At 52.1% G+C, this 24,027-nt stretch overlaps 1 protein-coding gene across 1 annotated transcript in view; it reads left to right on the forward strand.

Annotated features, from left to right (window-relative positions):
* Positions 1–24,027, forward strand: part of OTOG (otogelin) — an 85,543-nt gene that overhangs the window by 2,067 nt on the left and 59,449 nt on the right. The window contains exons 4-23 of the mRNA XM_044929582.2: positions 1,870–1,948; positions 2,843–2,935; positions 3,103–3,257; positions 5,732–5,850; positions 7,303–7,508; positions 8,331–8,461; positions 8,727–8,833; positions 9,237–9,346; positions 9,752–9,880; positions 10,743–10,851; positions 11,121–11,167; positions 11,648–11,793; positions 13,966–14,098; positions 15,010–15,187; positions 17,423–17,547; positions 18,429–18,641; positions 19,240–19,432; positions 20,786–20,860; positions 21,097–21,140; positions 22,644–22,797. Coding sequence (XP_044785517.2) covers positions 1,870–1,948; positions 2,843–2,935; positions 3,103–3,257; positions 5,732–5,850; positions 7,303–7,508; positions 8,331–8,461; positions 8,727–8,833; positions 9,237–9,346; positions 9,752–9,880; positions 10,743–10,851; positions 11,121–11,167; positions 11,648–11,793; positions 13,966–14,098; positions 15,010–15,187; positions 17,423–17,547; positions 18,429–18,641; positions 19,240–19,432; positions 20,786–20,860; positions 21,097–21,140; positions 22,644–22,797 — 2,546 coding nt within the window. The remainder of the gene's footprint in view (positions 1–1,869; positions 1,949–2,842; positions 2,936–3,102; positions 3,258–5,731; positions 5,851–7,302; positions 7,509–8,330; positions 8,462–8,726; positions 8,834–9,236; positions 9,347–9,751; positions 9,881–10,742; positions 10,852–11,120; positions 11,168–11,647; positions 11,794–13,965; positions 14,099–15,009; positions 15,188–17,422; positions 17,548–18,428; positions 18,642–19,239; positions 19,433–20,785; positions 20,861–21,096; positions 21,141–22,643; positions 22,798–24,027) is intronic.

Here is a 24,027-nt window from a genome sequence, read left to right on the forward strand (position 1 = left end):
GCATCCAGACCAGGCAACCCCAGTAGGTTTCTCACGTTACTCCTCAGAACAAACAAGGGGTTAGAATGGCTCTCCTTGAAGGCAACTGGAGTTGGAGGAGGCTGGGCAGGAATAAGGCTACTTAAAAAGTGAACCTGGGGATCCCTCAAAGGCTTCTGCCTGGAATGCCCTCTTAAGTAAGGGAAGGGGAGGTCTCAGACCAGTAGCTCACCAGCCTTCATTTCTGTGCTGCCTCACTCTATAGAGCTCAGCCATTCTCCAGAGAATTGCTGGTGTAGACCAGAAGTCCATGAACTTGGATGGGGGGAAAAAATGCATTGTTATTTATGGAAACTTCAATGGGACTGAAATTTAGTCTTCCCTTTAATTACTGCTAGACGTTACAGACCACAGAATATTAGCAGTGTCTGTGACTCTCATTAATAGAAATCACAGGTATTTTGCTATCAGCTTGCAATTGTCGCTGTCTCCAGATCGCATCTATGCTCACTGCTCCTGCATGCTGGCAGTGGTATGGCCTGTCGCTTGGTCCTGTGATTTAATGTATTAATAAAAAAGCACAAATATCACCATTACTCATTTTTCTAAAATATTTGATCACTGCATTGCAATATGTTTGATATCCTTTATAATCTTATGTTTTATTTTACGTATTTAGAAACATCTGTTGCAAGAAGGGGCCCATAATCGTCACTAGATTGTCAGAAGGATTCATAGCATAAAAATAATTAAGAACTCCCCATCTATAATGAAGATGAATCATTTGGAAAGGATTTAAAATTCTTCTCCAGAAATGGCCTCGATTCGTTGCAGCACAGGCCAGGCAGGAGGTGGAGAAGTACAACCCACAGGAGGGACAAAGAGCTGGGGTTGGGCTCCAGGGACCAAGGGTTCTGAATACTTCTGTGTTCCTAGTCTTTGCTAGACGCTGGGGATTTAGCCCAGGGATGAGGAGGTGACAGTGAGGAGAAAATACATGAGACAAACACCCTCAGTGTGGTTCGTGCCTTGTCAGCCCTGTGAGCAAGATCACGTGCACGTGTTCCCTGTACCTGGGCCAGGCTGGGCCCCCAGTCCCAGAAGTTGTTCAAATGAGAGGACTTAGGCCCTGAGAGTGAAGATCCTACTGTGCCAAGGGTCCCGGTGCTGGGTGACTTTAGACCCTCAGGCTGGAGTTCTGAGAGGGACTGAACACAGTGAAATGATGTTCGGGGAAGTCCTGATTTCAGATGTTCGTATCTCAAGAGACCATGGGATGGGGCTTCTGGTCTGGAAAACAGGATCTCAGCGGGGCTTTGCCTTTGTCCTCAGGTGTGTGGTATCGGGGAGGGTTCTGACTCAGATGAGTTCTGAGAACAGCGGATTGTGATCCGTGAGGCATTGTTTTTGCTGATAGAAGAGCCCAAAAGGCTGAGTTGGGGTGGGGGATGTTCCCCTGCCCTGGATTGAGGGGCTGCCTTTGTTTCTCAGCTCTGCCCCGTATGGTTTCTGTGGTGAGGAGGTGTTGTGTTTGTTCTCCAGACAAGAGGGTTTTGTGCTGGGCTGTGGAGCATACAAAGGTTTACTAGGGAGGGAGTCGGGGGAGGCCGGGGGACACTGGAGCATGGAGGGGAGGGGGTTGTGTTCAGGCTACAGGCCTCCCCAGCCTGCCAATGAGATGCCACTCAGGAGGGTGTAAACCAGGCCTCACGCCACCTGAAAATCCTGCCTCCAGGCTTCTCAGAGGTGGGCTGGGTAACTGGGGCACCCAGCAGCAGAGGGCCTGCCTCCCTCCAGGTAGTGAACAGGAAGGGCTGTGACCTTCAGGAAGCCCGCCATCCCTGAGGTCAGCCCTGGATTGAATTCTTTTCCGTCTCCTGTCTGTAAAAGGAGGAAGCTGAAGTCCTGGACTCCTTGGCCATGTCTTCCTGGGAAAGGCGGCTCCATCGGGCCAAATGTGCACCGTCTTGTGAGTGCCCGTCCTTCCCTGGGGCTCGTGGGAGGCCCCTGCCTGCAGAAAGGCCTGTGAGGGGAGCCCGGGGCTTGTCTTGGGGCCTCCTGGGACCTCTTTTCCCTGCAGGGGGTCTCTTTCCACCGTCCCCAGCCCCAGCGTCCAGCTCTACTCTGCTTTTCCCTTCCTGCCTGAGGAGTGTCCTGGTCTCACGACCATGCCCCTGTGGCTGTCCCCCCTCACACTGTCTGACTCCAGTGAGGTTGAGCTTCTTATTTAGTGGTGGTTTTCCCCCTGGATATCACTCTGTGTCTGTAGCCTCTCTCTACTATTTTGTGGCCTCTCCCCTCACCTGGTCTCTGTCTGTGATCCCTCTTCTCATATTATGGCTCCCTCCCTTGCCACACGCCACTCTGCTTTGTCCTCTCATCCTCTGAGGCCTTCCTTTCTACTACATTCCAAGTGCATTCCTTGGTTTACACTACGGACTCTTCCCCTAAGTTTATGGAGCAATGAGGAAGAGCAGTCCATGAAAAGCTCTGGGCAGGCTCCTGCTCACCCCTCATGCTCCATATTCACAGCTTTGATGCCTTGCCTGGTGGCCGAGAACTTTTAGCTTAGGAAACTGAAGGCCTAGGTGGGGCTGGCCTGGGGCCATTGATACATACCGAAGGTCAGTACTCAGACTTCACAGCCTATTAGGGAGAGGGTGGGGCAGCTGTCTGAGGCACCCTGCTCCTGCCCCCATCAAAGCCAGCTCCTGAGGAAAGTTGGGGCTCGCTGTGATGGGGATCTGAGTTCCATGTTGCTCTGGGAGGTGGGGGGCTTGGGTCCCATCGTGACGGAGGTGCTGCGTCAATGGATTCTGCCATTCTCAGCTTGATGGGGCGATGCCTTGCGTCTCCCTTGCAGACTTGTTCTCCTGCTTCAACGGGGGCGAATGTGTGCACCCGGCCTTCTGTGACTGCAGGCGCTTCAATGCTACCGGGCCGCGCTGCCAGATGGGTGAGTCTGGGCTCCATTCCACCTCTGGGAGGGGCCACAGGTTTAAGAAAATCTGTGGACCTGAGACTCAGGGGTCTGGGTTAGAGGGAGTGGACAGGGAACCCACTAGCCTTGGGCTCGGTGTCCACTGCTGCTACACAGAGATGCCCTTTTTGTCCCTGGCTCAGTGTACAATGCTGGCCCTGAGAGAGACAGCATCTGCCGGGCGTGGGGACAGCATCACGTGGAGACATTTGATGGCCTCTACTACTACCTGTCTGGGAAGGGCAGCTACACTCTGGTGGGGCGCCATGAACCTGAGGGGCAGATCTTCTCAGTCCAGGTGAGGTGTTCACTGCCCCCTGCCTGTCCGGGAAGGTTCCTCTAGGCCCTGAAGGCTTGGTTGGCCGGGGCTCTGCTCGGCAGAGTTAAAGAGGCTGGCGCTTTCCTTCACCCTCCCAGCTCCTGCCCAGGGCTTGTGCACCTGGAGGCAGCTGAAGGCTCCGTGGTTCTCACTCATCCACTCCCTTCTGGTTGCCCCTGGCCATTCATTCACTTAGTCTCTCATTCACCAAGTATTTATTAAGTGCATAGTTGTACTCTTTTCCTGGCACAAGGCCTGGTGCTGGCCCTGTGGACAACACCACAGATGTGGTCTCTGTCCTCATGTAACTTACAGTTTAATGGGAAAACAGACATCAAGTCAAATGAATCATTTCAAGTGCCACTGAGTGCAATAGAGGAGAATGTCAAACAGTTAGAAGAGCGTGTGATGGAAACCTAACCTTGCCTATTGGGAAATATGGTGATGGGGAGGGCTTCCTGCTGCAGGAAGTGATATTTACATTGGTATTTGAAGAATGAATTAGAGCTGGACAAGTGAAGGGGTGGGGACAGACAGGAGAATACTCTAGGTCAAAGGAACATTGGATGCTATGGTATGAACCTTAGATAAGAAAGAGCGTGGTGCCACAGAGGAAATGGTAGAGGTCCTGAGTGACTCAGCTTAGGGTGACCTCTTCTAAGAAGACTTTTTGCATGCTCTGACCTCCTGAGTGGGCTCAGGGGCTCCTTTCTGTGGAACCAGAGTTCCACACCATTACCCTATCATTGTGTTTCTCTTACAAAAATCTGTTTCTGGGTTGGTCTCCTCTTCAGATGTAAGTTTTCTAGGAAGGGACCATGTCTTTTCCATTGCTATTCCCAGTACCTGGATTAATGTTCAGTAAAAGCTTGTCTTGTGTATGAACATATGTAAGAGTCACAGTCTCATGGTCAGACAGATTTGCTTTTCACATTTTCCCTGTGTGTCAAGCGGGCAGTCACCTGCAGGTATAGTCTCTACCTGGAGAAGAGTCTAGCTGGGGAGGCTGCTGTGCTGGAGGGCACCTTGGCCAGCGTGGAGTTAGGCTGAGGGGTTGGGAGATGGGGGAGAGCGTGGTACTCAGTGTCGCCCCTCTGCCAGCTGGGTGTGCCTCTTCTGTCTCAGGCATAGCCCTGCCAAGGGACTGTCTGGGGGCCAGGTCCTGGATGGACCGGGGACCCTGACCCTCTTCGCCACAGAGTATCATGGGTATCACACATCATGACTGTATCATTTCATGGTGTCTCAGATGATAAAAAAAAAAAAAAAAAAAAATCCGCCTGCAATGCACGAGACCCAGGTTTGATTCCTATGTTGGAAAGATCCCCTGGAGAAGAGAATGGCAACCCACTCCAGTATTCTTGCCTGGAGAATTCCATGGACAGAGGAACCTGGTGGGCTACGGTTCATGGGGTCAAAAAGAGTTGGACATGACTGAGTGACTAACACACACACGTTATGATTACCTAGACCAGTGGGGTGCCACCCATTCTTGAGTTATGAAATGAATAAGTAATAAGTCATAACCAGCATAAAAAAAAGACAAAAGAGAATATAAATAAAAAATATTGTAGGAATGCTTTGCACATTAATAGTGATGAATATTATTTTGTAAAACTTTTTATTTTATTTAATTTATATGTGTATATATTTCTCACTATGGGTCATGTTCCCAAAAATTTGAAAAATATTTAGGCTATGGAATAGCTTTGACAGGTCCTACTTTTAGTTGAAATGGCTCCGGCCCGCCTAACCATGTTTAACAATAATCTAGTGGAAGGTTTGTTCACTCATGGGATGGATTTTCACAGTTGGCAGAGGTACATTTCAGACTTTTCCCTAAACTCTGAGAGCCCCTGCCTGCTTTCCTTGGGTGCTGTGGCTTTGGGGGTGTAGGTTCTGTCTGAGCGGGGGCAGAGGAGACACGCATGTGTCAGGCAACTCAGGAGTGATATGTGTGTGTAGGGGACAGCTAAGCCGCCTCTACCAGGGTGGTGGTAGGAGTGTGTATTTATAGTGTGAGCATTGAGAGTGCCCTCTGATGTACCTATCTGAGATGTGTGTTGTGTTCATTATGAGTGTGAGATGGTGTGAGTGTATAACTGGGCTTTCAGTCTGATGGGATAAGCTGGGGTGGATAAACAAAAAAACGTCCAGAAATAGGGAGACAGCACAGTTGGATTGGAATCCTGGCTGTGTGCATGTCACCTGTGTCACTTCACCTCTCTGAGCACGAGCCACCTCCTCTCTGAGGTGCAGGTAAAGATAGCTCCGACCTCCCTGTGGTGCTGTGGGGACTGGGAGAGATGACAGAGGACAGGTGCTTGGCATGCCGCGGGCAGGCAGTCCAGCATTAGTGGGAGCTCAACAGGGTGCCTCTGGGCCCATAGCCGAAGCTGGGGGCCAGGTGAGTGGCAGGAGCTTGCACAGTGGCCTCTGAAATCCGCCCCCAGGTGCACAACGACCCGCAGTGCGGCTCCTTCCCCTACACCTGCTCCAGGTCTGCCAGCCTCTTCTTTGCGGGCGAGCAGGAGATCCATCTGGCCAAGGAGGTCACCCGTGGAGGTGTGAGGTAACTCCAACACCTTCTAACCTGAGCTCCCCTACTCCCTGGTGTGGGTGGTGGGAGATGGCTGAGCATCTGCCCTTCTCGAGTTGTTTTCTGGGGGCAAACAGAATCTCCACCTCTATGGCAGAAACATACCGGCAGATCAGCTGGGTTTACAGAAAGACGAGTCCCTCATGATTTTCTGGAACTCTCAGGCCCTCTGGGTTTCCAGACAATACATTTTCAGGCAATGAGCGAAGTTTCCCAGATAGCTGTATAGGCATGATTAACAGGTTTTTGCTTCCACAAGTTGAAGGAAATCTTCCTGAATGTATCCTACATAGTTCAAGCCTCATCAGAGCAGACTTTGAGCACACTTTCACCCTTTTCTGATGGCATGGGGTCATTTGACTGTCACTTACCTTGTTGGGACCTCAGGGATGACTGAGGGACTATTTAAGGGGTGAAGTCCCAACTTCCTACATCAAAAGGCTCCAGACTATGGTCCTTTCAGAAATCTTTCTTGCACCTCTTCTTCACTGGACTCTCCTTCCTTGGCTGTCCACTGCCACTTCATCTTGCTGTTAGGGGGACCCTCCTGCACTGACCCTTCTTCCCTTTCTCATTTCCTGCTTCAGACCTGGAAACGGGGTAGCCATGCTTTCTGGTGCTGAGTATAGAATTGAAGATCCACAGTGTTTCCCTGTGAATGAAGCCTTGGTAGCTGGCTCTTTTGGTTCCAGCTCTGACTGGTTAGACACTCCTTTTGCTTTCCTCCGGATTTTCATCTGTGTTAATGTTGCTAAATTTCAGATCGGCTAAGAGAGTCTGTGCCAGTAAAACAGGGGAGGATATTGAGATTGCTGGAGCCCTGAACTCTTTCCTTCATGTCCTGTTTGTCTTCTCTCTTGGCTTTTTCTTTTTCTCTTCCAATTCCTTTCTTGCTTCCCACCAAAAATATAAGCAAAGTGGATGTCTGTTTATATCGTCTCTCCTGTCTAAAAAAACAAACTGGCAATTTCAGTCACTCTAAGATTTATTCCTGCCAGGGAAATTGCAGTTTTATTTTTTAAGTATTATTTTCTGCTTGACTAACTGCCCTTTATTTATTGAAACAGCATCAATAAAATATATGTTAATAATTTTTGTATAAAAAGTTACCACTATTAGTGCTCAAAATCCCATGATTGTCTTCACTGTGATTCCAGAGAGCAAGGGAAATTGTACTTTTGAAAAGCAACTTTAAAACTCTGAAAACCACGGAAACCCCTTTCTAACTGTGGACTTCCAAGCACCCAAGAAGTCAGGGGGAAGGAAAATAGGGACCTTACAGCCCATGGTGTCAGTGGCCAGGGGGTGAGGCTGATCCTGTGCACATGGTGGGTCCTGCGGGTAGAGGATGGTGGTCCCCTGGTGAAGGGCCTGGGCTGGTAGAGGTGATGTGGACGCCCTGAAGCTCTGGGCTGTATCCTGCAGGCTCCAGCTGCCTCACGTGATGGGGAACCTGCGTCTACAGCAGCTTGCTGGCTATGTCCTCGTGCGGCTTCAGTCAGCCTTCACGCTTGCCTGGGATGGCACCTCAGCTGTTTACATTAAAATGAGTCCAGAGTTCCTAGGCTGGACCCATGGGCTGTGTGGGAACAACAATGCCGACCCCCAGGATGACCTGGTGACCAGCTATGGTGAGGCGCAGGCCAGGTGGCCACCAAAGGGGTTTTGGTTGGGGTGGAGGATAGGCTGGGCTGGGAGGAGTGGGAAGGGACTTGGCACAGAACCCTGGGGTCATGGTATAAAGACCTGGGGGGGAGGTCAGAGGCCTCTTCCAACTGTGTTTTAACCACTCTGGTCCTCAGTTTCCTCATTTGTAAAATAGATGTAATGAGAATTTCTACTTAGGTTGCGTGAGGATCTAATGGACACTGCCAGGTGGCGCTGGCCCTGCAAGGTGTCTGGGGGATGGAGGAGCTGAGGGGACTGCAGGGTGCAGGGGCCAGAGGGAGCCAGGGAGAAAAAGGCTCCAGCTGGAGAGGCAGGAAGTTAAAGTGAAGAGTTTAGACCAAATCATAGCAACTCTGGCCAGAGAGAAAGTGCCACCTATGAGCAGCCACAACACACTGAACATTTTACCCATAGCGTCTCATGTAGTCCTAGTGATAAATTCACAAGGGGATGGTTTGCCCTATTCACATATGGGAACCTCATGCTCAGAGACGCATGGGCGCTTGTTCAGACTCATACGTTCATTCCCTCTCGATGGCATGGTGTTGCTTTTCTGAGTTTAGAGCAGCAGGGAGCCACTTCCTGGAACCTTGAGGGTCTTGAGCATTCTTGACTATGCTTACCAAACAACTCTTTCAGGAGAATGGCTCTGTAGGGAAATGCAGACCGGAATGGTAGCTCAGGAGGCTGGTTTTTCAACGCCCTGCCTTTCTCTTGGCATCTCTTCGGCTCCACCTGCCTCCCCTGTGGCCCCCACCTGCGGTCATGTTTGTTCTGCCCTACAGGGAAGCTGACGGATGATGTGGCAGAGTTCGTGCACAGCTGGCAGGAGCAGGCCCCCAACCAGCCTCCAGGTCCCACAACCTCCTCCCTGCCCCGCCCTCCATGCCTGCAGCAGACCCCGGGAACCATGCAGGTGTGGCTCCTGGGCCGACCCCCCTTACTCCAGCCCCCTAACCCCACCCTAGTGTCTGGCTTAGGTTGGTTTCCTGTCTACTTCTTGGAAAGTCACTGGCTGCAGGGGACCAAGGTTGTAGGTGTCCACACCCCTTCCGTCTCCTCTCCATCCTCCTCTTTCTCTCCCTTGGGCCCAAGTTGGGGTGCTGCATGGGACTGGTGAAGTCAGAGGGCTGTGTGTGGCCCTGCCGGCCTCCAGCTCTGGCTCCTGGCCCACACCCCAGGGTGTGTATGACCGCTGTGAGGCACTGCTGCGACCCCCTTTTGACACCTGCCATGCCTTCGTCAGCCCTCTGCCCTTCATGGCCAGCTGTACCAGCGATCTCTGCCAGTGAGTGGGGACCCAGGAGCGAGGGTGGTACTGGGCTGTGGGGAGACCTCTCCCAGTAGTGGGTGAGGGCTCAGCACGTGGGCCACTGAGCTTGATGATCCCAGGCAGTAACAGATAGGCTTCACAAAGTTCTGAAATGCTTATGTATCTGCATGGGTGGGACAGACTGTCCTCATTCAATCAAGGCCCAGAAATGGGGCCTGACCACCCCCGGGTCTCATCAGTCAGGGGCAATGCTGAGACAAGAGCCCAGATTTTCCAACCTCCAGCCTAGGGGTCTGTATACCTAGCTGCCTCCCCTGGCTACCTTTCCCAGCTGTAGAGTCTGAGCCCTGGCAGACTCCATCGGGTGCTGGGGGGCTGGCTGCAGGTTGAATCTTATATCCTCGGCTTCCCTGCACAGATCAGCAGGCGATGAAGCCACATGGTGCCGGGCACTGGCAGAGTATGCCCGGGCATGTGCCCAGGCAGGTCGGCCGCTGCAGGGGTGGAGGAACCAGCTCCAGTCATGCAGTAGGTGCAGCCTGATTGTGGACAGGGAGGGATACAGACAAGCTCTGTCCTGGGGCTGTGGGTGGCATTCCCAGGCCTCAAGTCAATGTCCTGTCCTGCTGAGAACCACAGTGATCAGGAGTGTTAAGCCCTGAGGTTCCATCCCAATGAGACAGATGGGAAAACTGAGGCTCAGAGAGGGAGGGACTGACCTGGGGCCACCAAGTGCAATGAAAGTGGCTCTTAGGGTCTCCCAGGCTCTCACTAATTTCCTGGTCACCTGGTGCTCCCACCGGGACCTAGAAAGCCCTCCTACCCCGCCCCCCACCCCCCACCCCCAGGGCTTGGGTAGGCCCTGGTTGGGTCCTGGCAGAACTGGGGCTAGAAGGGAGCAGGCAGGCCGTACTATGCTGCCTTCCTTCCAAGCGGTGCTCTGCAAGGAGAAGGCCTTTGTCTACAACGAGTGCGTCGCCTGCTGCCCGGCCTCCTGCCAGCCGCGGGCATCCTGTGTGGACAGCGAGATAGCCTGTGTGGACGGCTGCTACTGCCCTGACGGTATGCTAGTGGCTCAGTGGGTGCCTGGCAGCATTTCTCTGGCCTGGCATAGATGAGCGTGAAGCCAGGGGTCAGAGCATGTCTGTTTGTAGAATGAAGGAAGGAAGGAACAAACAATACATGAATGAGTGAATGAATGGCTTAAGGGAGGTAAGGGTAGGGGCAGAGCCGTAGCTCTTGAAGATTCAACAGGATATTTAATTTCATTGAGACTGAGCTTTTTAAGGTGTGTAGATGGGGACAAGGTATTCAGTCATTCATTTATTCATTTATCACACATGTATTTGTTTGAACTTCCATCTGTGTACTGTTTTTCATGGTGTATAAATCTGCAGCACATCTAATGGTGCAGAGCTTGCTTGGTGAGGATGAAATAAAAAAATATAAAGATACAGTTGTTGACTTTAGGAATCTGAGTCTGGTTGCAGTGATGACAGTTACACATATAACTCCAGTCTGAGGCATAATATGGTGAGGACCAGCTCAGGAGTTCAAACGAGAAAAGATACAGGAATTCATTTGTGGGGAGAGGTTATCAGGGAAGGCTTCCTGGAGGAGGTGGCCCCTTAGTTGATTCTGGATACAGTGACAGGCTTCTGAGAGATGGAGAGAAGAAGCTAGTCAGCATGCACTTTGTGTGGGGTGAGTCGTTCTCAGAGCAAAGGTCTGGAGGTGGGATTATTTGCTCAAAGGGGACTCAGATCTGGCCTGAGCCATGCATTTATACAGGAGAAAGTTTGAAAATGAGCTGGGTGGTGAAAGAGTGTGGATGAGTTGATTTTTATCACAGGCCCTGGAGCACCATGAAAGGTTTGTAAACAGGAGTGGAGGTGAGTTAAGTGGGCCTTTCCTGTCACCCTAGGGCTGATCTTCGAGGATGGGGGCTGTGTGGCACCGGCTGAGTGTCCCTGTGAGTTCCATGGGACCCTGTACCCGACTGGCTCTGTGGTGAAAGAAGACTGCAATTCCTGGTCCGTGTCTACTGCTGGGGAGGGGAACAGTGACTTCTGGGGCTTTCCATCAGGGCTACCGCTCCACCCCTCTAGGAGCCTGATCACCTGGGGCACTCACTCAGCACCTCTGAGTCACAGATCTCATCAGATCCACTCTGTGGGTGGACTCTCCACCACCCATTTTAGAGCTGGGAAGACTGAGGGCTGGGAAGGAGCTCTGCAGCCCTCTAGCATCTATCCTAGCCCTGCAGGGGTGAGTCCCTACTCCCTTGGTCTCTGTGTTTCAGCACATGCACTGCGGGCAGGTGGGTGTGCAGCACGTCTGTCTGCCCAGGTACGTCTGGCCCCACTTGGACTCCACCCCTTCTCTCAGCCCCTCAGCTTTTCGGGTCGGGGAGCTCAGAGGGCCAGGCCTGCAGCTGGGGTGGGGCACTCACTCAGTTCCATTGGCTCTGCCTGCCCCTCTTTGTGTTCTCAGAACTGCTCAGACTGATGAAGGGTTTTGTTCTGCCCTGGCAGGGAGGGTTTTTCATGGGGTCCCTCCTGAGTGTAGGGACTTTGGACCAAGACTGGCCTCCATGCTTAGGGCCTGGTCTCCAGTTAGAGGGAGAGGAGAGGAGAGCTGCATCTCCCTTCAGACAGACCTGGGGGGCTTCTCCCAAGTGACCGGGGCTCTCAAAGGGAGGGCCAGGGCTCCAGGCATCCCTGATTCCTGTGGACAGGGTGCCGTCTCATCTGGGTGCTCAGAGCCGCAGGGCAGAGGCACACCCCGTGGGGCAGCCCCCCGGGTCAGCTGCCTCTCTCTGCCCCTCAGCTGAGTGTTCAGTGACTGGTGACATCCACTTCACGACCTTCGACGGCCGCCGCTACACATTCCCCGCCACGTGTCAGTACATCCTGGCCAAGAGCCGCTCCTCGGGCACATTCACAGTGACGCTGCAGAACGCCCCATGTGGCCTGGTAAGTTTAAGAGCTGGGACCCCAGGCTCCAGCCAGCCAGCCGCCCCTGACTGCCACCCCCTAGAGAGGCTGGGGCTTTAGGGCACGGCCTCAGGGCCTCCCACAGCCCCACCCTGCTATCTGTTGTTTCTGGGCAGAGCGGGGGACAGCAAACTGGGTTCTGGCTCCAGAACATCTGTTGGCTGAGTCGCTTCCCTGTCCTGGCCATCGTTGTTGTTTTTTATTTTTTTAATTTATTGAAATACATTTGATTTACAATGTTGTGTTAATTTCTGCTGTACAGCAAAGTGAGTCATTCTTTCTGGTTTTGTTTTCTAAATTTTACTGGAGTAGAGTTGATATACAATGTTAAGATAGGTTCAGGTGTACAGCATAGTGATCCAGTTATACATATACATATATTCATTCTTTTTCAGATACCTTTCCCATATAGGTTATTACAGATTATTGAGTTCCCTGTGCTACACAGTACCTCCTTGTTGGTTAACTATTTTATATGCAGTAGTGTGTGTATATTAATCCCAAGATCCTAATATATCCCTCCTTCTATGCCAAATTTCTTCTTGGCTAACCGTAAGCTTGTTTTCAAAATCTGTTTCTGTTTTGTAATTAAGTTCATTTATATAATATTTTAAAAATTAGATTCCACATGAGTGATATCATATTTGTCTTTCACTGTCTGACTTCACTTAGAATGATAATCTCTAGGTCCATCCAGTGTTGCTGCAACTTGCATTATTTCATTCTTTTTTATGACTGAGTAATATTCCTTGTATATATGTATTACATCTTCTTTATCCATTCCTCTGTCAGTGGACACTTATATTGCTTCCTTGTCCTGGCTATTGCTGCAGTGAACATTGACAGGCTTGTATCTTTTCAAATTATGGTTTTCTCCCGGGCTGTGCCCGTGAGTGGGATGGCTGGATCGTATGGTAGTTCTATTTTTAGTTTTTGTAAGGAACCTTCATACTGTTCTCCATAGTGGTTGTATCAGTTTACATTCCCACTAACAGTGTAGGAGGGCTCCCTTTTCTCACACCCTCTCCAGCGTTTACTGTTTGTAGACTTAGAGCATTTTTTTTTTTATGTTTGGCTGTGCTGGGTCTTCGTTGCTGCATGCACGGGCTTTTTCTCTAGTTGTGGCTAGCAGGGGCTACTCTCTAGTTGTGGAGCACAGGCTTCTCATTGCAGTGGCTTCTCTTGTTGCTGTGCACAGGCCCTAGGACACATGGGCTTCAATAGTTGCAGTTCCTGGGCTCTAGAGCACAGGCGCAATAGTTGTGGGGCATGGGCTCAGTTACTCTATGCACGTGGGGTCTTCCCAGACCAGGGATCAAACCCTTGTCTCCTGCATTGGCAGGCAGATTCTTTACCACTGAGCCACCGGGGAAGCCCTATAATAATATTGTATCGATAGTATTACTATGTGTTATATTATTGTTGTGATTATTTTTACACTATTATCATCATTCCCCAAGATGTCCCTTCCTATCTCTGCAGGCTAAGTCTCGTTAGCACCCTACACCTGTTTTCAGCACTGATCACAATAATTAACCAACTTTGTAATCCATTATTTAAAATCTGTATCCCTCAGGAGTGTGTATTCTTCATGAGGTCAGGGACTATATCTATCACTTTCATCATGTATGATTGTGTGGAAGGGAAGTATAAATGGACCCAATGTGTACTGCCCATTTCGGGGATGAGACCCTGAGGCCCAGAGAATATTAGCTCATTTCCTGCCTGCTTATGAGTGGAGCTTGATATTCCGCAGGGTGTGACACATGGAAAGAGCTACACAAACACCAATAAAAGGATGAAATTAAATCCTGGGTTGCAGTCAAGTGGGGGAGGCCAGTGTTTCAGAGACTGGACTCTGAGCCATCTGGGGCCCAGCTCTGCTCTGTGTCATGGCCTGAGGGTTGACTACCATTTTTATTTGTAGTATCCTAGTTCTGCCACTAACCTTCTCCAGCCTGGGCCTCTGCCTTCTCATTCCCCAGATCAGAGCATTTGGTTAGAGGACCCCTAATGTCCCTTGGGTCTCTGACACTGTGAGGAGCCTGCCCCTGGCCTCAAACCGTGCTGACATCCCTGCCTTGGAGGGCTCTGTTGGGATCAGCAGGGAGACAGACTAATCCTTCCCATTTGGCCTTCCTCTCTCACTAGAACCAGGACGGAGTCTGTGTCCAGTCAGTGTCAGTGATTCTGCATCAGGACCCTCGGAGGCAGGTGACCTTGACCCAAGCAGGGGACGTTCTTCTGTTTGACCAGTACAAGGTCACCCCACCCTACACAGACGGTACGGCCCTGGTGGACAAGAGCTGGCTGAAAGTTAGCAGCGCAGGCTCTTCTGGCAAAGCACTGATGTATGGGCAGGAGCTCACATTCTAGTACTGGGTGAATCAGGCCAGGGGACACCTTGGTCCCAGGAACATGGACTCTGGACTTGTAGAATTGTCTCTGCCCCCACTGCAGTAGGTTTCATGGCAGTATGATGGCTTTTCCTAACTTATGGATATTAATGGAGCTCTCTTCCATCTCCACTCTATTATTATCCTTTCTGATTTCACAAGGGCTTTGTGATAGCTTGTAGGAAACACAAAATCTAACAAAAATGGCAGAACGATTAAGAAATAAAATAGCATAAAAAAAAACTAAAAAGAAAAAATAAAGAGTAAGGGCTCAAGGCTGAGAAGAGTGCAGATGCAAGGGGTGTAAAGAGGTTTAAAAAAAAAGCAAGTCACAAAAGATGTAAAATTCACTACAACTAAATCTAAATTTTAAAATTGCTACAATTGAATCTGAAATCATATTTTCACCTTCCTGGTGGCCACTGTGAAAAAAACAAAACCAAAAACGGGTAGTTACAGAATTCTTTTTTGCTAGAGAAGGAAACATACCAATTGTTTAGGGGAGAAAAAAAAAAAACCAAGTGCTTAGGGAGGCAAGTTTTAATTGGCACTGAATGCTAGAAGAAATTTTTCATCTGGGGCTGCTGTGGTAGCTTATCCCTGGGTCCTGATTTCATCATTGACCAGGATTTCTTCAGGGCTCCCCAAACCAACCCAGAGCTTCACTTCTTTGTGGCAGAGCTTGACTGTGTGTGAAGACTGGGCTGGGTCTGGGCTGAGGGGGGAGCTATGCATGTGATGGCGGTGGATGGGGTTATCTTGTCCGAACTTCCTACATCCCTTCTCCTTCTGTGCCTAGACGCCTTTGAGATCCGGAGGCTGTCCTCCGTGTTCCTGCGCGTGAGGACCAACGTGGGTGTGCGGGTGCTCTACGACCGCGAAGGCCTGCGGCTCTACCTGCAGGTGGACCAGCGATGGGTGGAGGACACCGTGGGCCTCTGCGGCACCTTCAACGGCAACACGCAGGACGATTTCCTGTATGTGCCCTGCCCCGGAACCGGAAGGAGAGGGGGAGGCGGGGCCCTTAAGATACGCACCTGCTGCTAAGTCACTTCAGTCGTGTCCAACTCTGTGTGACCCCATAGACAGCAGCCCACCAGGCTCTCCCGTCCCTGGGATTCTCCAGGCAAGAACACTGGAGTGGGTTGCCATTTCCTTCTCCAATGCTTGAAAGTGAAAAGTGAAAGTGAAGTCACTCAGTCGTGTCCAACTCTTAGCGACCCCATGGACTGCAGCCTACCAGGCTCCTCTGTCCATGGGGTTTTCCAGGCAAGAGTACTGGAGTGGGGTGCTGTTGCCTTCTCCGAAGATATGTACCTGGACACTGTCTAATATTTCTCCAGAACCCCCATGGGTTCTCACTGTGCAAAACGTGCATCATTGGTTGTTTATTCCTCTACATTTAAATTTAAGTATGTTTCTTTAGGGCTTCCTTGGTAGCTCAGCTGGTAAAGAATCCACCTGCAATGCAGGAGACTGATTCGATTCCTGGGTCTGGAAGATCCTCTGGAGAAGGGATAGGCTACCCCTCCAGTATTCTTGGGCTTCCCTGGAGGCGCAGTCAGTTAAGAATCCGCCTGCAACGCAGGACACCTGGGTTTGATCTGTGGATTGGGAAGATCCCCTGGAGAAGAGCATGGCAACCCACTCCAGTATTCTTGCCTGGAGAATCCCTATGGACAGGGGACATGGACTGCGGGGCTGCAGTCCATGGTGTCTCAAAGAGCCATACAGGACTGAGCGATTAAGCACAGCATGTGTTTCTTTAAGGCAGGAGTTCACAGTCTTTCTTGTGCCAAAGAGTCATCCCAAGAGCTTTTTAAAATGCTGACTCCTCGGCATGGACACAGTTTGGGAACTTGGGAGGGGACAGAAGAAGTCAGACTTTCCAGAAAGGAAAACAAATGATTGATCTTGATGGCTGGAGGTTCTGGTCAGTCCTTCAAGTTACACGCATTGGGTGATGTAGAAAGAAACGTAAGAGGCTTTCTTCAGCCAGAAATGAGAATGTGTTTGGGAAATCAAGAATACAAAAAACTTGAGAGCTTTTCCATGCAGGTACATTTTAAAATGTAGCATCCTATTCTGCCTTGCCTGGCGGACAGCTCCTTGCCTGGTGTCAGGGCACCTGATCAGAATGAGGGGAGCAGACCATGTTTATTTAGTGTGTGTGCTGCTTGCCATACTCCTAGCCGTGAATCCTAGGTGGAAATGGTGCTCTGTGTAACTTGTGTTCTCACTGTTCTGGAGCAGGAATGTGTATGTGGTGGGCGCCAGGCGGAATTTGCCCCTCATGGGCCTATGACCCTTGGCCATTGTACCATCTACACCCAGTTCAGTAACCCTTGGAGACTGATGATATCTAGGAAACTTGAGTATCTCCTGCCCCTTGTTGCCCCTCGTGTGACTTTTTCCCACCTGGAGAGAGGGAGGGAAAAGGAGGGTGAAGGAAGTCCTTATTCATTGAAGTTTGGTTCTTGGTGTCCCTGTTTATCTCTTTCTGACATGAAGACCCAAGGGTTGGTAGGGAGTGTGAGCTAGTGTATGGCCCCAAACCCATATGGAGCCTGTTAAATGTGATGCATATATGCATGCCTGCACATTTGTAGTTGCATGTGTTTGAATGTGTCTGCGTAGATCTCCTTTTTGTTTGCATGTCTGTATATATTTGTGCTTTGTGTGTGTGTGTGTGTGTGTGTGTGTTTATGTGTGTGTGCAGGTGGTATATGTGAACCTATGAATGGTATATATTTGGGAGGATACATAGGCATCGGAATATGGGTGTTCATGCTTTATGTTTGCCTCCGTGTGTGTGTGCACATGCATGTATACATGAACTGCTGCTGCTGCTGCTAAGTCGCTTCAGTCATGTCCGACTCTGTGCGACCCCATGGACTGCAGCCTACCAGGCTTCTCCGTCCCTGTGATTCTCCAGGCAAGAACACTGGAGTGGGTTGCCATTTTCTTATCCAATGCAGGAAAGTGGAAAGTGAAAGTGAAGTCTCTCAGTCATGTCCGACTCTTAGCGACCCCATGGACTGAGCCTACCAGGCTCCTCCATCCATGGGATTTTCCGGGCAACAGTACTGGAGTGGGGTGCCATTGCCTTCTCCCGTGTACATGAGCAGGTGGATGCTTACCTGGGTGTATGCTGTGTGTTCACTTGGGTGCACATGGGCCAGTGTGTGAATGTGGCTCTACCATGGCTGCAGGTCCCCAGTAGGTGTGCCTGAGAGCACTCCACAGCTCTTTGGCAATTCTTGGAAAACGCTGTCCGCCTGCTCCCCGCTGGTCTCTGGCTCCCCGCTGGACCCCTGTGACGTGCATCTGCAAGCCGGTGAGGTGGCTGGGGGGGCGGTGGGTAGGATTGGTTTGAGAGAGATGAGATGGGAGCCTGGGCGTGAGGATGTTGCCCACATTGGGTAGGAGTGATCAGAAAGGAGGAGCTGTGGGGAGCGGACGGGCCTTCCCTTCTGGTGAGGATCAGGCAGAAGCAAACTTCACGTTCTACCCCGTCACCTACACGCACATTTGTACCGGCTCCCCCATCTCAGGGCAAAAGTCCAGGTCCTCACAGTGGCCCCACCAGGCCCTGCACTCTCCTCCCACCCCCCTTATCTCACCTCCTCCCCGCACCCACCCTCCACCTAGCTCAGCAGCACTGGCCTCCTTGCTTTCTTCTGACCCAGCCTGGTCTGTCTCGTCTCCAGGTCTTTGTACTTGCTGTTCCATTCTCCTGGAATGTTCTTTCCTCATAGACACACGCCTGACTCTCTATCTCTTTCAAGGTTTTAGTCTAACAACATCTTTCCACTGAGGCCTTCCGAACCACTCGGTTTAAAATCACAATTCCCCTCTGCCCCCACCTTGCAATCCCCATTTTCCTTCTCAACTTTCTCTCCTTAGATTCTTCACCTTGAATTTACTGTTGAAGTTGTTTAGGGATGGTCTCCCCAACCCAGAATGTCTGCCACACGAGAGCAGGGACTTTTGCCCGTTTCCTGTTTTGTCCACTTCTATGACTCCTGACATGAGGAATGCATTGCGTGAATGCCTGCACATGCTCACGCACATATATACCGCACATATATACACATACACACATGCACACACACTCCTGTGTACAGTCCCTGCAGCTGTGGGGAGGGAGGGAGAAGCTGGGGCCCAGAGCACCAGGCAAACCAGACCCCTGACCCTTGCCCACTCGTCTGTCTCCAGCCTCCTTTGCCCTGCAGGCCTGCAGCGTGCTCACGGGGGAGCTGTTTGCACCCTGCTCCACGTACCTGAGCCCTGTGCCCTACTTTGAGCAGTGCCGCCGAGATGCCTGCCGTTGTGGGCAGCCCTGCCTGTGTGCCACACTGGCTCACTACGCCCACCTGTGCCAGCGCCATGGGCTCCCTGTTGACTTCCGTGCCCGCCTGCCAGGCTGTGGTAAGCACCCCATGCTTGTGTGCCCCTGTGAGGGCCCTGGAGGAGCAGGAGCTTCAGCTCTGAGGGTCCACCTTCTCCCGCCCCCCGACTGGCTGTGGGAGACCCCAGGGAGTGGGCTGGTGGCCAGGTGAAGAGAGGGCAGCCCCAAGTCAAGGACCCTGAGAGGATGCTGGAGGGAGCACAGTTGATCTTCACAGCCCATGGAAGTGAGAAAGGCAGAGTGTGTGTGTGTATTTACACACTTGTGTATGTGTGTCTATGTGTGAGTGATGGGGTGAGTGCAAGACTATCAGGGGACGTCCTCCACTCCCCCCACAAAATCACTACCTAAGAGGAATGCCCTGCATAGAGAAGGAAATGCCAATCATAGGGTCCAGGCTGAACTTGGGATGCGATCTACCTCTGTGGCTCTGCCATTCTGGGACAGTGGGAGGCAGACTGGGTTCAAATCCCAGCTGTAACCTTGACCTGCTGTGTGACCTTGGGCAAATGTCTTAACTTCTCTGGCTCTGGGTTCTCTTCTTTATGATGGTGACCCCACTCCACAAACTTGTGGGTGTGCGAGGAAGGCAAAGCACAGTCACATTTCTCACAACAGCGCTGTCCTGTGAGGCCACCAAGGAGTACAGCCCGTGTGTGGCTCCGTGTGGACAGACCTGCCAGGACCTGGCCGGCCCTGAGGCCTGTGGGGTCGATGGTGGCAGTGACCTCAGCGGGGACGAGTGTGTGGAGGGCTGTGCCTGCCCACCAGACACCTACCTGGACACCCAGGCTGACCTCTGTGTCCCCAGGTGAGGAGGCTGGCTTGAGCTCTGTGTCAGGGGGTAGTGAAGCTGGGGGTCTCCAGAGCATATGAAACTGGGTACCTGCCTGGGCCTCTCCTGTGCCTACTTCACCTCGGTCGCAGGGCAGGCCTTGGAGGATAAGCTGGGCTTATCGGACACCCTCCCCACTTCCCACCCAGGCCTCTTTCCCCAACTCTGGCTCTTGGGTCCAGTCTGACTTTGCCACAAGACAGGACAACCCCTCAGAGCCGAGAGGTTCTCTGCCCTCATCTCCCCTCTCCTTCCACACATCTTGATTGATTTGGTATGTTCCAGGCATTTCTAGACAATTCAGCAACAAGCAAAACAGAATCCTGCCTTCACAAGAGCTCATATTCTAGGTGGTGAGACAGATAAAATAAGCAAATAAACAGAAACTTAACGGATCTGGTGGTAACAAGAGCTACATTGCCAAATACAGCCGAGCGAGCCCAGGGAGTCCTGGGGAGGGAGAGGTTGCTCTTATGTCACATGAGGTGAACCTAGGAGGAAGGCCTTTCTGAGGAGTGGCATGTAAGTGGAGATTTGAGGAAGGAGTACTCCAGGCAAAGGGGACTCGGCGAGCACCCTGAGACCTGGCTGTGGGCGTTCTCTGTGCGGCTGGAGGGCAGAGTGGAAGGGGCAGGTGGGAGGTGGTGACCTCACAAGATCTCAGGGTTGACTGGCAAGACCCCTGGTCCCCTCCAGGCCTGTTTTTTTTCTTTTTTTTTTTTTAATTTGTAAAATGGTATAACATTCAACTGAATGTGGGGGACATCAGCATGAATGATGGGGAACATATTTGATTCACTCAGAGCCCTTTCTGAGCTGGAGTCCTCGCTTGAGATCCAGATGTGTGCCGTGCCCCCACCCCTTGAGGTTGAGTGTTGTGAGCGAGGGGAGCTTGTGAGAGTTATGTGGGATGGAGGAGGAGTTAGGGAGGGAGAAGATGGTGAGGAATGAGTTGGGGTTGGATGAGTACAGACAACCCGTCCAGCCCTCAACTGCTCTGCTCCAAGGCCTGCACTTGGCTGTAACCAGCTGTTTGAGGTATGGGAGGAGGAAACACAGTCTTTGCCCTCAAATGACCTACAAAGAGGAACCTATGAAAAGGGTCGCGTAAGGATCCCCACTTTACAGATCCCCTGTAAGGAAGAGAAAGGGGGGCCTAGCCTGATGTTCAAAATATTTTAACCACCCGTGTGGTATAGGCACTGAGCTATCAGAGCAGATGTTGGGTGTGAACGCCCCTGGCTGGTTGCACGGCGGGGTGCCTGTCCTTGGTGGTCCCTGCCCTGACTCCAGAGTCACCTCACCTTTCTCCGTTCCCGGCTTTTATAGGAACCAGTGCTCCTGCCACTTCCAAGGAATGGATTATCCCCCTGGAGACAGCGATGTCCCAACTCTGGGCCACTGGTGAGCTTTCTAGTGGCATTATTATTCCTGTCTTTAAATGGAAGTTGCTGACTAAAGAAAATGCAGCTGTGTGGGACTTTCCATGAAGTGACAGCCTCCCTCTCTGCGCAGGGAGCCAGAGACAGCAGTGGGATGTCTGTCTGAGCTCCGCAGTGACCTGAGTGCAGTGACTCGGGGTCTCTGGGCCCTGCAGTGACTGGGTGGGCTGACCCCAGTGCTTCTCTCTCTCTCTGCAGCCACTGCAAAGATGGAGTCATGAGCTGTGATAACGGAGCCCCGGGTAAGGGGGATTGGGAGGGAAGGGGCTCCTTCATGGTGGTGGGATGGGGGAGACAAAGGTTGGGAGCTTGAGGACAGGCCAGGACGAGGAGAGCCCGCCCCAGGTCTCATGCCAAACCACTGTAGTCCTTGTCCTCTCGGGAAAGGCTGCAGCTTAGAGCGTGGCGTTGTGAGAGCCTGTCCCAACCTCAGCTCCACTCTAGAGGCTGTCCCTCCTGCTTGTCAAGGAGATGCCGAGACTCTGTCTCCCTCAGGGGTGACCAGCTGGGATATCTGGGCAGTCCTGACCTCCCCTGGCTCCTGGATTTCCTCCATCTGAACCATCACGTGTCTGCTGAGGCTGACTCTGTATCCAGCCCATGTGGGATGTGGGGGTCACAGCAGTGGGGAGGATAGGCTGGGTCTTTGAGACCCTCACAGGCAGTGGAAGTTGGGGTGAGGATGCTGGATGACACAGTGGTGGATTGGCCGGTGAGTGTCTTGGATGGGCAGGGAGCTGGAACCCTCAGAGAGGGCCTTGGCGGGCAGAGGATGCTGCTAAGTGTGGAGACCAGCACAGAGAAGATCAGAGAGTAATCACATGGCAGGTGGCTAAGAGCAGGGCCCCTAGACTCAGATACCCCGGCTCCACATCCTGCCCAGCCCTCACCACCTGTGCAGCCCTGAGGAGCTCACTTCACCGCTCTGAGCCTTCACTTCCTCTCTTGCTGTATAACCTGGATGCCTGCGTTCTTCCCACGTTTCCTGTGTATCCCTGAAAGTGCTTCTTTTTGTAGTTCCTGTCCTCAGGTTTCTTCTCTTTGGGACTTTTATCTCATCTCCTGTGTCTATCCCTTTCTCTCTGTCCCATCCCAGGCTTGGCATAGAACTCAGCCCCATTTTATTGATCTCCCTGAGAAAGATCACTCGCATGGTATAAGTGTACAAGGCCGACTTGACTGAAGGCTCTGGGAGAGGGAGTGGGTATATGTCACAGAAATACAGGTGAACGGGAAGTTGACTTTCCTGTTGTTAAACGTTCCCGGCCACTTTGTCACACTGCGTGGCTGTCCGCTTCCGGGCTCTGCTTCTGGTCCCTCTGGGACGCTTCTTCTTTCTTTATCATGTCTTTTGAAAGCAGAAGTGGCTTGTCTCCATCATATGGGAAAGTGGGGGATAGTAATACCTCGCAGAGTTGTGGCAGGTTAAGTAAGAAAATGCAGGTGAGGGGCCGGGAGCAGTACCCGTGAAAGGACACACCCGGTGGTGGCTGTCCTGTTGTGGCACAACACCCTGCTCCAGCCCACAGTCGTGTGCTCCTGGGAACCCGAGGGATGCCTCAGGGGCAGCCAGGGCAGCAGAAAGCCTCAGAGCCCCATCTCTGCCTGCATCCCCCAGAGGCTCGTCCCCAGGTCTCCCTGCCTGCCCCACCCTCTGCCTCCCAGGAACCCACCCCAGGCCCAGGTGTTGCAGGCATCCTTCCGAGGGTCCAGGCTCTGGCCAGCACCACCCTCTCCTCTTCCAGCTGCTGCCTGCCCAGCGGGCCAGGTCTTTGTGAACTGCAGCGACCTGCATGCCGACCCTGAGCTGAGCAGAGAGAGGACGTGTGAGCAGCAGCTGCTGAACCTGAGCGTGCCAGCCCGTGGGCCCTGCCTCTCAGGATGCGCCTGTCCTCAGGGGTATGTCTCCGTGTTGCCCTGGGTTTCTATCCCCGAAAGGCTGGCAGAACCAGGGACCACAGGGTGGAGTGAGGGGCAGAGAAAACCGCACACAGTCTTGCAGGGAGGCGCCAGCCCAGGGCTGCCCAGGTACAGCGTCATAACCAGTGAGGAATCTGAGAAAGAACAGGAGAGTGGGAAGCCAAGCCTGAGTGGTGTCTACCTCCCTCTGCTTTTCACCAATGTGTGGCCTTAGACAAGGAAGGGGCCTCGCTCCTCTGAGGCTCAGCTTTTCATCTGAAAAATGGGAATAATAATAATACCTGCTACCTCAAGAAATGGTTGTGAGAATTAAATGAGGTGCTGAAGAGGACACAATGGGTGGGTGCCAAGCCTGCCCTAGAAGTCTCATGGGCTGAAGACCATGAGAGGAAACCCATGTTTAGCTCTCAGCCTTCATCCCTGCAAATTTCTGACCACGTTGAGGGCTCGGGCCTCACCCAGTGGAAGTGGTCTCCCTCCTGGGTGTCTGAGATGCTGCCATCACAGCTGTGATGGGTTGCCTGACTTTCATGGGTTGCCTCATGGGGGTTCTGCTTGCCAAGGTGACTGCAAGGGCCCAGCGCCTCACTCTGCCCACCCCTGATGCTGGTCTTACTTTGGGTCTAGGCTGAGAAGACAGCTGGGTGCCTCGTCTCATGACTTGGCAGCATGGGGCTGTGTGCTTCCACCTGTGCAGAGCTCAGGGCTCAGCTGGGAGTCCCAGGCCAGGCCTGGTGGCCAGAGAAAGTGAGAAGAGGATCAGGGCTTCTAGGGTGCAGAGAGGAGAGAACATTCAGCTGGAGTTTTGCTATTTATAAAACACTTTGGTATAATGATGTCTTTCAATCTCAGAGCATCCTTGGGAGAAAGGAGGGGGAGGATCATTATTCCAATTTTGCAGATGAGGAATTTGAGGCCAAGGGTTGGATGGAGGGAAGTGGTCTGCCCAAAGATCCATGACCCGAATCCAACTCTGCTTAGTCCAAACCCTACCCTTCGGTTAGAGCATGCTGGCTCTGGGAGGCCTGGGGCCTAGTCCCCTTCACAGAGGTCATGATATAGGTCATGAGCCTGCCCTTTCCCAGACAAAGGCATCCACCAGGGACCCCTGTGAGGTCTGGAGAACTCGCACAGGATCCTAGACCTGAGACTCTGCATTTCTATTAATAACAAGCTCCCACAAGGTGCCAATGTTGCAGGTCTGGGGAC

This window comes from Bubalus bubalis, chromosome 16 (genome assembly GCF_019923935.1).
Source record: "Bubalus bubalis isolate 160015118507 breed Murrah chromosome 16, NDDB_SH_1, whole genome shotgun sequence".
Taxonomy (NCBI): Eukaryota; Metazoa; Chordata; class Mammalia; order Artiodactyla; family Bovidae; genus Bubalus; species Bubalus bubalis.